The sequence below is a fragment of the Planococcus citri genome, chromosome 2, assembly GCF_950023065.1.
Source record: "Planococcus citri chromosome 2, ihPlaCitr1.1, whole genome shotgun sequence".
NCBI classification, from domain to species: Eukaryota; Metazoa; Arthropoda; class Insecta; order Hemiptera; family Pseudococcidae; genus Planococcus; species Planococcus citri.
The window spans coordinates 78,015,964-78,033,499 of NC_088678.1; the positions used below are offsets into that span (position 1 = coordinate 78,015,964).

General features: G+C 32.3%; 1 protein-coding gene across 1 annotated transcript in view; it reads right to left on the minus strand.

The window, feature by feature from the left end:
- Window positions 1-17,536, minus strand: part of LOC135833720 (sodium- and chloride-dependent GABA transporter ine-like) — a 67,459-nt gene that overhangs the window by 19,793 nt on the left and 30,130 nt on the right. Inside the window, exon 2 of the mRNA XM_065347475.1 lies at window positions 6,103-6,296. Within this exon, the coding sequence (XP_065203547.1) occupies window positions 6,103-6,296 (194 nt within the window). The remainder of the gene's footprint in view (window positions 1-6,102; window positions 6,297-17,536) is intronic.

Here is a 17,536-nt window from a genome sequence, read left to right on the forward strand (position 1 = left end):
TAAATGAAATAAAGAAACAAATAGATAGATAAGTAGATAAATAGATAATTAACCAACACTCAGCCACTAGAAAATAGAAAAACCAGAGAGCGAACAATACCCTACAATTAATAATTTCAAACAACATACTGTAATAGCTCGGTACACCACACTAACATTCATTTATCTACGATGGATAACACATATTCCTCAATCATTCTTTTGAAGCCATTTACACTCGCATTTTTACATTCCACTAGCAAACTGTTGTACAGATGGGCAGCAAAGTATCGAAAAACTGACCTAGACATGGACTTTCTCCAGCCAGGGAGCGGAACAACACCCGACGCAGCATGTCTAGTACATCCCACCCCCACAGCATAGCCAAATGCGTCTCTATACCTGTGCATCAGAGATAACACAGTGATGTAATAAATTTGCCTCACCTTAAAGATACCCAAAGAACAGAAAACTGGCTGAGAGGGAGCGTCCCAGCGTTCACCAGCAACTAACCGAGCGGCTCGCTTTTGAAGCATCAGTAGTGGCCGGATCCAGCATGTAGCCGCACCCCCCCCCCCCCACACTGCAATCCCATACCTCGAGGTACCCTCAAACACAGCCACATAGAATCTCCGAAGATGAACACCAGACAACAAACCAGACAAGTAGCGAATCAGATATACAATTTTAGATAATTTTGCCCTCAAAACCAAACAGTGTTCCCTCCACGTCAAACACTGATCTACCCACACACCCAAGTACCTGTGTTTCTCCACCTGTACCAGAGCTGGACAGGAGCAGAGAGCACCACACTCCCTCTCATGGAGGAAAACCTTACCTCTTAAGTCGCCCACATATCGATTTTGAAAGCCAAAAACAACAAGCTCTGACTTCGCAGCATTCGCCCTAAGCCCGTGCTGAGAAAACCAAAGACTGATCCTTTGTAGGTCACTATTCAGCGCACTTACAAGTTCATCCCTGGGAATAAGAAACAAAAACAACGCTGTCAACAAAATCATTTGTTAAAAATTGCCAAAAATTAATTTTTAAAGCAAATTTTTACTTTTTCAACATTTTTAGAGCTGATAACTCCCTTTCCTTTCACGGTTGAAACTCATTATCTGAGATTTATTTTATTGCACGAATATTGTTGTTTTATTTTTTGAATTTTTAAGCAATTTCAAAACTAAGTATTTATCTAACAGTGGTGGAATATTTTTCAACATTTTGAACGATTTTAACCTACTTCATATGAATTTTTGAACAACTTTTTAATCATTTTAAAACAATTCCGACAACTTTTTCAGTTTCTTCAGTTGTAAACAAAGCCTCAATTTTTGAACAATTTTTTGAATTTTTGAACACTCGATTTTTTCTATCAATTTCTTAATTTTTAAATAACATGAACAATTCTAAAAATTTGAACCTTTTTTTTCGAATCATTGTTCCAATTTTTTGAACAATTCTGCAATTTTTGAACAATCATTTAATAATTTTTTTTAAATTCTCGAATTTCTAGTCAGTTTATCAGTTTATTGTAAAAAATGCTTACACTTGTAAGCAATTTTTAAAATATGGACGATTTTTAGATTTTTGAATAATTTTTCAATTTTGGAACAAATAATTCGACCCATTTCTTGAATTTTCATACTCTCACTTTTGAATAATTCTTCACCTGTTGAACATTTGTTTTTTGAAGAATTTGGAATGCTTTTTCGAAAAATTCTCAAACTTATGGATAGTTTTTCTATGTTAAGGGAAATTTTTCTATTTGTGAACAATTTTTGAATAAATTTTCAGGTTTAGATAGCCCTACTTCTTCAATTCTCGAATCATTTTTAAATTTTGGAAAAATTCTAGAAATTTGAATCCAGTTTTTTGATTTTTTAAACTCTCAACTTTTCAATTTTGCAATCTTTGAATAGTCTTACAGTTGAGCAATTTTGGTTTTTTGAACAATTTTGAGTACTTTTTATGAATTTTTTTTTGAAAATTCTCGAATTACCTAGTCAAGTTTTTCAATGTTGTGAGAAATTTTTCAGTTTGGAAAGATTTTTTTCATTTTCAAACGTTCCACTTTTTAACAACTTTTCAGGTTTTAACAGTTCTTCAATATTTGGATTTTTGAATTTTTGAACTCTCAATTTCCCAACAACTTTTCAAGTTTCAAATAGTTCTACAATCATTGAATTATATTTCAAATCGTTAAAACAAATTCTATAGCATAACAATTTTGAAACCTTTTTTGAATCATTCTAGAATTTTTTGGACAATTTTCCAGTTTGTGGACGATTTTTAAACTATGTATTGAACATTTAAATTTTCAACAGCTTCTTAATTTTTTGATACGTAATTTTTAAATTTTTAAATAATTCCATGAAATCATTTTTTGAATTTTTAAACTATTATTTCTTCAACAACTTCAAACTTTTGAACAATTTTGAATAGTTTTTTGAACTATTCCTCAATTTTTTATCTTTTTTTTTAGTGTTGTGAGCAATTGTTTTAGTTTGAGAAGAATTTATGGATTTTTAAACACAATTTACTTTTCAACAACTTTTCAAATTCAATCAGTTCCTCAGTCAATGAATAATTTTTCAACTTTGGGCAATTCTTGTATCTTTTTGTACATATTTTTGAACTCTTCCTTCATCCTTCAACAAGTTATTAATTTTCAAACAATTTTGCAACCCTCGCTTTAATTGTCGATTATTGAGCAATCACAGTTTTTGAATATTTTTCTATTTTTTTCAACTGGATCATTTTCATTGTTTAGACTTTGAACATTTTTTGTATTTCTGAACAATTTTTCAGATTGTTAAACATTAGGTAGATGTCAACTTGTTTCTGAACAATTCTCAAATTTCTGAACAGTTTTTCAGTTTCTGAATTATATTCTAGTTCTTGAAAAACTTTCAGTTGGTAAACAATTTCACAATTTTTCTATTTCTGAACAATTGGAGTAGTTGAACAATTGAATAATTTTTAAATGATTCCAGTTTTAATACATATTTCAATTTTTAAACAATAATTCCAGTTTTTGAACAATTTTTGAATTTATATTTTTGAATTTTCCGACAATTTTTCATTTTAATGTTTGAGCAATTTCTCGTGTTTTTTGGACAATTTTGAATTTTTAAATGGTTTTTCCAAATTTGAACAATTTGTGAATGTTTGAACAATTCTTCAATTTTTAGATAATTCTACTTTTTAAAAAAATCAATTGGAACTTTTGAACAATTTTACCATTTTTAAACAGTTCAACAATTCTTTGAACTACTTCTAGTTTTTGAACAATTTTTAAATTTTAGAACACTCAATTACTTATTTAACATACCCATTATCAACTTTTGAACAAATTCTTCATTTCTGAATTTCTAGAGTGTTTTTCAACTGCTCTTCAAATTTTAGAAAAATGTTTACTTTTTGAACAATTTTTGAATATTTGAACACTCAATTTATTGAACGTCTTCTCAACTTTTGAACAAATTCTTCCATTTTTGAGTTTCTAGATTGTTTTTCTTCAACTTTTGATCAATTTTTCAACAATTCTAGTTTTTGAACAATTTTGAATACTTTTTCAAACATTTCTCAAACTTTTTGACTGTTTTTGAATGTTTGAACAATTTTTCAGTTTTTGAGCAATTTCTCAGTTTTTGAATAATTTTTGAACTCCTGAACAGTTTATCGAAGGTCAAACTAGGTACTAATCAGTTCTAGTTTTTGAACAATTTTTGAATTTTTGAACACTCAATTTATTGAATGTCTTTTCAACTTTTGAACAAATTCTTCCATTTTTGAGTTTCTAGATTGTTTTTCTTCAACTTTTGATCAATTTTTCAACAATTCTAGTTTTTGAACAATTTTGAATACTTTTTCAAACATTTCTCAAACTTTTTGACTGTTTTTGAATGTTTGAAAAATTTTTTAGTTTTTGAGCAATTTCTCAGTTTTTGAATAATTTTTGAATTCCTGAACAGTTTATCAATGGTCAGACTACTAATCAGTTCTAGTTTTTGAACAATTTTTGAATTTTTGAACACTCAATTTATTGAATCTCTTTTCAACTTTTGAACAAATTCTTCCATTTTTGAGTTTCTAGATTGCTTTTCTTCAACTTTTGATCAATTTTTCAACAATTCTAGTTTTTGAACAATTTTGAATACTTTTTCAAACATTTCTCAAACATTTCTCAAACTTTTTGACTGTTTCTGAATGTTTGAACAATTTTTCAGTTTTTGAGCAATTTCTCAGTTTTTGAATAATTTTTGAATTCCTGAACAGTTTATCAATGGTCAAACTACTAATCAGTTCTAGTTTTTGAACAATTTTTGAATTTTCGAACACTCAATTTATAGAATGTCTTTTCAACTTTTGAACAAATTCTTCCATTTTTGAGTTTCTAGATTGTTTTTCTTCAACTTTTGATCAATTTTTCAACAATTCTAGTTTTTGAACAATTTTGAATACTTTTTCAAACATTTCTCAAACTTTTTGAATGTTTGAACAATTTTTCAGTTTTTGAGCAATTTCTCAGTTTTTGAATAATTTTTGAATTCCTGAACAGTTTATCAATGGTCAGACTACTAATCAGTTCTAGTTTTTGAACAATTTTTGAATTTTTAAACACTCAATTTATTGAACGTCTTTTCAACTTTTGAACAAATTCGTCCATTTTTGAGTTTCTAGATTGTTTTTCTTCAACTTTTGATCAATTTTATTTCATTTTTTGAACATTTTTTTAAATTTTTGAACAATTTTTGAATTCCTGAACAGTTTACCAGTGCTCAAACTATGTACTAATCTGTTCTAGTTTTTGAACAATTTTTGAATTTTTAAACACTCAATTTTTATTGAACGTCTTTTCAACTTTTGAACAAATTCTTCCATTTTCGAGTTTATATAGATTGTTTTTCTTCAACTTTTGATCAATTTTTCACTAGTTAAACAATTCTAGTTTTCGAATGCTTTTTAAAACGATTTTTAAACTTTTTGTTTTTGACTGTTTCCAAATATTTGAACAATTTTTAAATTTCTGAGCAATTTTTCATTTTTTGAACAATTTTTTAAATTTTTAAACAATTTTTAAATTTTTGAACAATTTTTAAATTTTTGAACAATTTTTGAATTTTTGAACAGTTTATTAATGCTAGAACTACTGCTAGTTTTTGAACAATTTTTGAATTTTCAAACACTCAACGTCTTCTCAACATTTGAACAAATCCTTGAATTTTTGAATTTTTGAAATGTTTTTCAACACAATTTTCAGTTGTTTACCAGTTCTAATTTTTGAACAATTATGGATACTTTTTCGAACAACTAAACTTTTGAACTGTTTCTGAATGTTCGAACCATGTTTCAATATTCCTGAGTAATTTTTCATTTTTTGCTCAATGTTTCCAATTTTTGAACAGGAAATTAAGAACAATTGTAGTTTGATTTTTTGAACAATTTTTGAGTTTTTCAACGATTAATTTTTCAACAATTTTTCGATTTTCAAACAATCCTTCAAATTTGACAGAAGGACAACATCTCGTAACTCAGAATTGAAGGTGCTGGAGTATTTTGGAAATTTACGAGTTTAGTAGGTAGATACTTGAAGTTTTGCATAATTCAAACTTGAACTTTAGGGAGCATAAAATACCTATAATCCAACTCATAAAACTACACGAACCCCTCAACTCCCACTATAAAATAATCCCTGCTCCCTGTACAACAATCCATGAAAATTTCCCTTTCATCATCTACCTCTTGTAAAATAAGTTCAATTTCATCTACGACCATTTTCAAAACTTGAACCAATCCTAGACTCTTTCCACAGTATTTATAAATTTCAATTTAAATACAACAAAATCCTCGACATCCTGTTTACGTGCCATCACAACCAACTGTGCTCCTACTCGTACACATACATCCATATAGCACAGACGAAACGGTGAAGGAGAGAGCGAGCGAGAAAAAAAAAACGGATGAGAATTGATTATAATTTATAGGAGGTAACAGGATGATTTAATTTTCTCACAATATCCACCATCCACCAACATCACATTGTTGTTTAATAATTAGCTAATAACCAATTATAATAACGTACTACGGGAAGCTAGAAATAATACGAATATTTACCTCCGCCACTTTTGTAACACAGATATGGGAACCTCCACAGATTGCCTAAGCCAATCGAGTACCCAACGCAGGCTAAAATAAATTGCAATTTATTCGACCAGTAACGTCGACGAGGTTTGTAATTCACACCGATATCTGATAACGTGCCGCTGAAGCTGCTGCACGACGAGAAATCATCTTCTGTGCCAATTCCTCTGGAACAAACGAAACGAAAAATCGAAAAAAATTAGTATCTACGAAAAGTTCATAAGTCTTGTACCAAAAAAAAAAAAAATAAATAAATAAAAAACATAAAAAGTCATGGATCAAGTTTAACTTGGTTCGGTTCATTTGACGATGAAATTGCAAATCGACCGTGTATAAGAAATAAGAATACAGTGTACACTTTTAACTTTTGTTCTAATTAATCGAATTTTTTTTATGCATGCACACGAAGAAAGTCGTAATAATTTAATGGAATTTCACCATTTATAATAAAAATAAACGCAGGTATAGTTTTACGCATAAACTTGATAGGTATTCCTCGAAAAAAAAAATCAAGTCGGTCTCATTTCATTTTTATATCACAACACAGTAAAATTTGGTAACACTGATGACGTCAAATGTAAACAATACGAGTAATTATCAACTACCTATCTACCTACCTACCTACCTACTCGAATACTTTGAAATTATTTCACCTAGGATGATGGATATGTTGTTATCAAAAAATGTTCTCGTTGGGTTAGAAAAATGAACCGTGATAATAGTGAATTGTGGTGAAATTTTTTTACATCGAAATTAAATTATCGCGAGCTATATTTATTCATACAAAAATTTATATGCAATGCTCACAATATTGAACACCTGAACCCTAACATTTGACTTTAAAATATGAATTTTAGGTAGGTAAGCTACAAGTACCTAATAAGACTACAGACTAAACAGCCCATCGAATTCACTTGCGTAACTGTCTAGGCAGGAAATCAGTCATCTAATCGTTCGATTACAATATACCTAGACCTACCCATCAAATCCCAATCCATATCTCTTAAAACTTTTTTTTTCAAAATATGTGAAAGCTATACGAAAAAAATTCACATCGTTCGATACAATATTACGTAAGTTTGGATGGAAATTCCGATCTGTAGCTTCAAGTTATCGTCTATACCTACTGATGGTGTCATGTTCACATCAAGTGTAGTAGATGGGTGTATGTATTTGCACAAGCATCAATTATTATGTGACGGCTACCGTTGAATTAGTATTACGAAACTAGATCAGCTGCATAAATTGAGTGGAATTAATATACTTAATTATTGGACACGAGTTGCTCGGTTTATCAGTATTTTCTGATACAAGTGCATTTTCGATAACAAAGCTTTTAAATTATTATAAATATCCACGTAGGTATTTCAACCTGAATGAAGAACCTCTCGAATACCTGCGAGCTGCTGTCATACCCAACCCACACCTACCTACCTAATCTATCTATAATATGGTGCTCATTTATTGATATCGAAATCACTCCTCGAGTATTCTTGAAATATCTGGGTACCGGATTTGAACAATTTTAGAAAGAGGTTAAAAATATCGAATGACAAAAAATTCGAACTTAGTGCCTTCGAAAACTAACAAACGACACGTCACAAATGTAATTTTCAATTTTCCTGGTATTTTATAACTAAATACTCGTATTAAATGGCAGAGAGGAGGCTTCAGAGAAGTCGAATCGAAAAAATAAGTCGATATTCAAACTCAACACCTCAAAATCAATAATAATCGATATGTCACACGATATAGAATTTTTTTTTCGAATTCTGATCAAAATGAGGGGAGGGGGTGAGGCGAAAAAGGTCTGCACCTCTCACAGATGTTGAGATTTCAGTTCAAAAATAGCCTGCGTTGAAAAAAGAAGGACAAGAAAAGTCATTCGTTACAATTTTTTCAGGATTTTAAGCAGTAGGTAATAGGTATGGGTACCTTTGACCTTTTGCATTGATAATGATCGAAAAGCGAAGCTTTTGATTTGACAGTTCAATTTTAAGATTTTTAATAACTTTAATCTCTCATCTCTCATCTTGAATTCAAAATCTATTCTCTACTTTTTTGTTTACTATGATTTCGCAAACAGATTTTGCTCAGCCGAAAGGGGGAGGAGGGGATCTAATTTTTTAAACACCATTATAGGTATGTTACGAATTTCATCCACATTCACGAACTTTTGCCGGGCGTTGATGAAGCTAGGGTTTCGGGAGGGAGAAAGGAGGGATGCAGGTTGCTTCTTATTTTTGAAAACTAAAAAAAAATCAAATTTTTACCAGCTCAATGAGCATACAATTTTCTCTTATCTGGATCTTGAAATAAAGTTATGAGGAGGATAAGTGGGGGGAGGGAGGTTAAAATAAAGTATTTCGGTGATTTCTTGAATATTTTGACACCTGAAGACAGAAAAATCTAAAAAAACAAAAAAACAACCCACAAATCTGGAAATTGAAAAACCTCGAGATCAGAAAAAATATAGAAATGGAAAAATCTCAACGTGAAAAATTTCTCGAAAACAAAAAAAAATCTCAAGATCGGAAAAAGTACGGATCCCTAGGTCAAAAATTTGAAAATCGGGAAGTCCATGGAGATCGAAAAACTTGTAAACAGAAAAACTTGTAAGTAGTCCAAAAATCGAAAGACCCAAAAACATCGAGATCAGAAAATTTCCAAATAAAAGAAAACAATCAAAAAATCCAGACACCTGAAAATCTGAAAACTACTATATCTCGAGATCAAATAATCTGAAGACAAACGATCTCAAGACAAAAGAAACCAAAAAATCATGAAACTGAAAGATCTGGAGATTGGAAAATCTGCAGATGGAAAAAGTTTCAATTCAAAAAATAAATCTGGAGACTGAAAAATTTTGAGACCAAGAAATCTGGAAACTCAAAAATATCAATATCAGAATATCTTTAGTAGAAAAAAAAACACAAAAAATTCGGAGACCAAAATTCCTTGAAACCAAAAAATCTGGAAACTGAAAAATCCCAAACCAAAAAAATCAACAGATGGAAAAATTTTCACAAAAAAAATCTGGAAACTAAAATTTTTGAAACCAAAAGTCTGGAAACTCAAAAATATTAATATCAAAATATCCCCAGGGGAAAAAAACACCAAAAAATTCTGAGACCAAAAAATCTTGAAACCAAAAAATTTGGACACTAAAAAATCCCCAAACCAAATTTATTTTGACATTTTTGGATCTCCAAATTTGTTATCTGGATCAAAATTTTTAGATTTTTTTTACAGTAAATTTTTTTGTACGCAGAATGTTTTGTCTGGAAATTTTTTCAATTGGAACTTTCTCGTTTCAAAGGATTTTCTTGTCTCGAAATTATTCAGTGTACCTATAGATTTTTTGGTCTACAGATTTTGTTGTGTAAACATTTTTCAGTCTCCTGATTGTTTTACTTTTTTTTTTGTTTCGTTTGTTCGTGGAAATCTTCAAAATACACTTTTGGGTCTCCAGATTTTCCAGTCCCCTGATTATTTGATGACTATTGCGGGAGGGGGGGGGGTTGTTTTAATCAGTTTGTGGAGTTCTTCGAAACACATTTTTGGATGTCTAGATTTTTTTGATTCACAGATTATTTAATCTCAAAGTTTTTTCAGTTTCAAAATTTTCATTCAAGTTTGAAATTTTCCAGTTTCTAGATTGTTTGATCTCAAGATTTCTCGATTTCTCGAGTTTTCGATGTTGATCTGATGGTTTTCATAGGAAGGGGAGGGGAGGAGAGGTATCTGGAGATCTTCAGAACTCGGCATCCTTGGATCTCCAGATTTTTTGTCTTGAAATTTTTTCATCTAGACTGCAGATTTTCTGATCCAAAAATTTTTCCATCTGTTGATTTTTTGGTCTGGAGATTTTTTAATTTCCAGATTTTTCGATCTCATGATTTTTTGGTTTCTAGATTTTTCGTTCTCTACGTTTTTTGGTCTCAACATTTTCTCAATGTGTTTTGAAGAGCTTCAAAAATCAGTATTTGATAGAGTGAGATCATGCATAATTGGGATAGATGGTTATTATTATAACTTTTGCCAAAGGTGGTTAAGATAATTTTCATTCCCTAGAGAGTGAGATTTACCTACCCGTTAGATGGTTTAGTCGGAGAGCTTTTACAATAAAACCAGATCACTCTATGCACATAAAATTGCTATTTGTGGTTTAAACTCAAATAAATAGATATCTCCAGACATGTCAATATTATTTATTCGTCGTAAAAATACAAACAAGAGAAATTGATATAAAATACTTGCAGATATTTTATAATTTAGAAGGAGACACCTCCAACTAGACGACACGCCTTAATGAATCAAGCATTAATTAAAATGATATTTAAGGGTTTTTGTTATTTAAATCGATGTAATTAAGTTCCCTAGTTTAGGCACCTAACTAAGACATGGGCTATTAGGGCCAGGGCTTCAAACCCTTACCCATACCCGTACCCGAATACCTGAATACCCGAACGAAAATCCAACAATTTCTGTACCCAAACCCGTACCCGTACCCGTACCCGAAAAATGAAATGAGGAATACCCAAACCTGTACCCGTACCCGATAGAGACTATTTTGAACCCAAATACCCGAAAATACCCGATAGATCGGGTACAGTTCGGGTATTTCACCTAAAATACCCAAACCCGTACCCGTACCCGAACGTTTAAAATTTTCATACCCATACCCGATACCCGTACCCGATTCTCTGAGAAATAAATCTGTACCCGTACCAGATACCCGTACTCGAAAACGTTCGGGTTTGAAGCCCTGATTAGGGCTCATGACTCAGGTAGGTGTTCACAATTAACTACGATGAAATTGCAATTAATTTTCTATTGAGCCTTTCGACTCAGGTATGTACCATTTCATCACTTACCCACACTGTTCTCATTTTCTGCCTCTCCTGTGATCTACTCATGCTAAGATCGGCGACAGACTTGGGTTATAATATTTATTATATTATTCGATGGCCGGCAGGATCGATTAATATCTTGAATGTAGCGCGATTGATTAAATTTGTCAATAACACTTTGTTTTTAATACAAATTATCCACATAGTAGGGTAAATGTGCCTAAGTTTGCGCACTTAATTTTCAAACAGTCACTACTTTTTATGAAAAGGAGCTAGAATATTGAAAGTACAGAAGGTTCTTCAAACATTTGGCTATGATTTACGCCAGAAATAAAATTTTTAATCGACTTAGTTTTTGATATTTTGACCAAAAACCAAAAAAAGCCAAATGCGCAAACTTAGGCATATGCCTTCCTAAGATTGCGGATTCACCTTCACAAGATTGTGCACCAGTGAAAAACATAGAAATTCGTCAATATTGTTTAATTAATGATGAAAGCAAACAAAAAGTCTCACACGAACGTGCATTTGAAACTTCTGAGTGAACCACACTGGAAATGCGCTCATATCTGGTATTTCCAGCATTACACCCATTTCTCCCTAGCTTTTGACAAGGAGTAAACTCTATATACATATATAAGGTGTCATTTCATTCAAATAAATTGAATTCTTGAAGAAAATTTCGAAAAGTATCGTTATTACTGTTATTAGTCTAGAAAAGTAGCAAAAAATAAAAATCGCAATCTTAGGCACAGGGGTGTTCTTTTAAAAAATTGAAAAATTGAAAGCTAATTATAGCAGAAAATACTTGAAATATGTGCTTGTTATAATCCCCAGACAATGACGAATCTAAAAATAGCTTATTTAGATTTCTGCTGCCATTTCCATAAAAATTGTCGCGTGCGACTTTTATTTGAAAAGTTATAAAAAAATTTGAAAAAAAAGTTTTTTGCTTGTCAATTGGCAACAATTGGGGCTACCATCACCAAAAAGCGTTAAGTATGGTCATTTTGATTCTTCTTTCAAGTAAAGGTGGTATCAATGTTGTAACTTTCACTGGTTCTGAGAAATCGTTACTGCGCAATCTTAGGAAGCGCGCAAACTTAGGCACATTTACCCTAGTGGGCAAAAACTAGGAATTTGGGGAAGAGGTTAGAACTCTTCTGCCTATTTAATTGAGAAAATACACGTTTTGGTGACATTAGCTCCGACGAGCTCGAGATATCGATGCTAAGTGAAGTTGAGAGCTTGCAGCAAGTACCACGATGGTACCTAGCTCACTGCTTTAAGGGAGGGTTGATAGTTCCCACATTCTCAGTACTTCCAGTACACATAAATCACCCACGCCTAGATGTACATAAATCTTGTACACCTTTAAAGAGGGATTACATTAAGAATCGCTAAGACGATTAAGGCATATATCACTCTCTCATATTTTTGATCTAAAGATTTTTTGTATAAAAATTTTTTCATTGCAGATTTTTATGGTCTCAAAATTTTCAGTTTCCAGATTTTTTTTTGTGAAAATTTTTCCATCTGTTGAAAAAAATTGTATTCTGAAGTTCTCTAAAAAAAAACACCAAAAAAATCTAGAAATAGAAAATTTTGAAAACTGAAAAAATCTCCTCACAAAAAATTTATACACTGAGCTTAACCCTTAAAGGCCCAGGCAAATCCTGACATCACAAGTATCACTTTTACTCACAGTTCACCCCCCGCCCCCCGCCCCTTGAAACCATCTCAATAATGATAGACTTATTCATTTGATTATCCTCCAAAATCGAAGAAGCAAAAAACTGAATTGGGTCAACCTTAGAACTGAATGATATAGTTTCATAAGATGTAATGAATGAGTGAAAGCATAATTCCAAAGAACATCTCACCCCTTTTTTGGGGGGGGGGCAAACATTGATAAAAGTTGGTATAAAATACAGGGACCCATGCTCCATTTTGGATGAACATATTGACGGTTGAGCTTTCACAAAATGAAAAATTGCATGAGCAGAAGTCTAAAGACGAAAAAAATTCGGAGCAGACAAAAAAAACAAAAAATGCAAAGACCCTAAAACCTAGATAGGTAAATCAAAAAATTTCGAAACCAAAAAATTTGGAGATGGGAAATGTCTCCTTTACCTATAGCCAAAAAAATATTAAATTCATCAACGAACATGGTATTTTTCTAAACCGGAGACAGATGTCTATCATCTGTTTACGTTTAGTTCAAACGTATAATAAATTTTCTCAATCTATTATCACATTTATAATGATTGTTCAAGTTTTAGCGAAGATTTCGTTATATGTGCTGTCAGACTTTTGCAAATTAAGACTTCAGGTTAGCGCCTTTGGTATAATTATTAGCTCGCAAATTTTACCTACAAACAAGACGTACGTAATCTTCGAATGCAAATTTTCTTCTTCGATGATTTTTCCACAATTCAAATACCTATAATTTGATTCCACAAATCATTATCACATATAGCAAATACATACAACCGTATTTTTATGTATCGAGGTAGATAGGTGCTTATAGACATTAGACATCAAAATGCACATCTATTTTAAATTTACAACTCGAACGGATATAATTAAATAGTACTGTGGTTATCTATCAATGGTTAAATGTAGATATACAAACGTGCTATGATAGGTGCAGGTACCCAACCGGTTTCCAAAGGCAAAATTGCGAATCGACCGCCGGCCATAGATATATCAAAATGGTCAAGTTTGAAACGTTGGGCGTAGGTAAATTTTGATTAATACATAGAAAATTCTCTAAACGAGTAAAAATTTCGAATTTCAAATCTATACCTGCTGTAGGTCTTCTCCGAGTACAAGTACTTGACATGGCACGATTCAATGCTATATAGCAACTTGCACCGATGAAGTGAAATTGTATGTAGCTAGATTCACACCATCTCGGACATGGAAACTTACTCATCGAACGATTCGCGATTCCGTTACAATAGATTTTTAATTAAATTTTTTCCACTCGTTGATTACGTATGCTGTTTTCTTTTACAGCACGATAAGTTGGGACCCTGCTGAACTACATTCACTTTTGGAAATTTATCGTTGAAATTTACAGGTAGATATACTCGATCGAGTGATTATAATAAGTACGAGTATAAACACTCGAAGAAATTTTATCGTGAATTTTTTTCCTTCTTTTTGCAACTAGTTTTATAATCGTATCCCTATTGGCTGTAAGAGTTCGGATATTGTGGTGTAGTGCATTTGGGTATCATTGTAATATTACGAAGGAGAAAACAAAGTACATACTTAATCGAGTTTGAAATGTTGTAATTTGGAACCGTTAACTATTAATACTAGTACAGGTATTGGTATAGGTGCTCGAACATTATTTGCCGAGTAATGGTGGTTAAAGTCTGGGTTAGTCTGTGGGTACTTTCGTTGGCATTGTAAGATGTTGTAGTAACTGTAAGCTATAGTTTTTTTATACGATTGTCTTAGGTCAAGAAACGCATTTGCCAAAATCTTGATTGATGCGGTTCATTTCTCATGAGTTTAAAATTCAAAGTGAACGTAACTTTATCTGTACGATGAGAATAAATGTTGAATTTTGTTCTTAAAACTGAGGTAGCTGTTTTCTAGCAGTAGCTTCTGTACTGATCGTTTGACTTATCTATTCTCATGTACTTGTATGTCGAATCATTACATCAAATTGCACAATGAGTCTTGAAATTTTCCCCTCATTTAATTTTATGTGCGAGTTGAAGGTTAATAAACAGAGATCTGAGTAATTTTTTTACTGGATACAACTTGATGACTAAAAAATTGAAGCGAATACTAAAAAAGGGTAGAGGGCCAATAAAACAGAAGGTGAACGGGGGCAAATTTTTTCAACATTTTTGGGAGCCACGTACAATTTTTAAAGAATTGAAAAAATCGACGACGAGTGTCCACTGATTTTCCAAGTTTTGGGACATTTTTACCCCCTCCCGCTCCACTGTTCGTTCTCTGCGAGTACAAATATTTCTACTGTCTCCAGATTATCAATTTCAACTTTATAGTCGAAAAAAAATCGTTGAATTGGGTGAATATTTGATGTATTAATTTTTCAAAGGTGAAAATAATTATTCTCTTATAGGTAGAAATTTACCCGGGAATTTGTTCGGTTTTAAAATTTTTGTCTACAGATTTTCCATAATCAGATCTTTTGGTTTCGGAATTTTTTGATTTTTAGGCTTTATCGGGTCTTTGCATTTTTTGGACTTTTCTTGTCAGCTCCAGATTTTTAGATTTTTTGGCTGACAAATGATCGAAAGGTCGAGCGACGTTAAATAAAATCATTAAAACAAAAAAATTTCAGATTTTTTTGCCTGAAACTTTTTTTTACTTGGATATTTTTCGTTTCATAAATTTGACAGAGGGCAGATTGGCCCCACTGCCGAAGGTAGTGCATATATTACGAACCCCTTATATTGAAAATGTTGGTAACGTGTGTAAATTCCTTAAAAATAGGCTAAGTACATGATGTACTCGCGCATACAAGGCCGCACCCTTCTTAAAGAGAAAGGGTTCGCGAGCCTTTGACATTTATAGCCCAAGATAGGGATTTTAGTCATAAATAACCAAAATCACATAAATTGTCTAATTTATGTACAGTACTGTGTACTTAGCAATTACGCAATTGGTACCCCACAATTAGGGGTGGAGATTTGACCATCTTATGTCTCCTTATAATACCAATCTTCGCGCTAAATCTTCACTTGGTTTCGGCAATTCACAATAGTCGGTTCTCTCATCAAACATTGATAAAATTTGTGCCATGGGGTGCCTCTTTCGAGGAGACCATGGCAAAGTTCTCTTGTTTACGCCATCCATCTCTGATATAGTAAATTAATTCTTTTCATATTAATCAAACAATTTTTGGTTAATACCTAGTGTACCTTTTTGGTATTGAGGGATGTATCCGGACATCACTGAAATACGCAAAGAATTAAAATGTGTCTCTTTTAGTTAAGTTCCATCGAATGCCTTATTATTAGGTGGGCACCCAAAAGAGATGGAAAAAATGTACAGTTTGTTGTAAGTGGTAAGATACACCTACTTATTTTAATAATATCATTTTCGCATAGATTCTCTAGCAAGGTGTCTGAATCTATGATGACTAATAATTATACGTCATACTTTCATATAAATATTAACATGTGCAAACTTTGCCTATTCTATCCTTACAACTACAGGTGGGATAAAGTCGCATAATTAGACTATGGTTGTATACTTATGTTGATCTACCTCACCACACGCATGGAGAGATCATTCTCTTTAATAAATTTGTTCATTTTCATACTATGTATCTAACAAAATGTAGATTGTCATGTGAGTACCTTAGAGTCAAACCCAGAATTCTCCAAATTTTTCAAAAATGAGGTTATGATTGTTTTGGGTACAGTTAGTAAGTACGCATCGATTGCCATTCGCCGTTTTTACCTATTTGACACAATGACTTGGTCAGGGGGGTTCCAAAGTACCGGGTCCGAGTCAAACTCCGAAAAATGTCCAAAATTTTCAAAAATGAGATTATGGTCGTTTTGGGTACAGTTAGTAGGTACGCATCAATTGCCATTCTACATTTTACCCCATCCGATACCATGATGGTTAGGGGTCCAAAGTACCAGGTTCAAGTCAAACTTTGAAAAAAATACTTCAAAAAAATTTTTTTTTTTCATTCCAGTCGACTGTAAACAACCTTGAGATACTTTCAACAGACTTGTATCTAGAATTATCCCTCATTTTATCATGAATTTTCGTGTATTTTCGACATTTTTTATGAAGTTGGAGTCAAAACCAGAATTCTCCAAAATGGTATCGTGAATTACTGCTATGGAAAGACTTGAAATTTTTTTTTTTTTGTAAATTCGATTGTTACCCGAGGCACTATATATAGGTGAGATCAGAAACCTGCTACTACTGATACAGACCTTCCATCAGTTTTTTGTATTTTTCTCAAAATAGTGAAAAGTGGAGAATTCTGGGTTTGACTCTAAGGTACTCATGTATGTCAATGAATTTATGTAAAAACTGTAAATATACATAGTAAGTAAAGCAGAGTCTTATTTATTACGTATCTTCTTTGAATGATATATAGTGAGTTAGATGAACTACAACCCTTCTGAGCTGTCTCGTCATCACAGTTCCTTGTCCTTTACAGGACATTGGAAATTGCATTTTTGTGGTACCCCAACAGGGTAAGGCAAATGCCTATTGCCACTGCAATTATTCTGGTGAATCAACGTTGTTTTGAGCTTTCATGTAGTAGTTTCCCATTGCTTTCTACGCTATCTACAAAGTAGCTCATACATCACTAGCCGGGTTTTTACAACCCTGAGTTCCGTAATCACCGCTACCGTCAGGTGGGGTCGCTTTGATTTCGCGAGGTGACTTTGGTAGCGCTTATTTTTCTGCATGTTTGAATCTGTGGAGTGAGTAAAACGTCGAATTACATTTTTTCCCCGAGCGAAGTGGTTACACTGATGTTGAATTCATATGATACCGGTGATAATTTCGTAAATAAATATTTTTTTACCGCA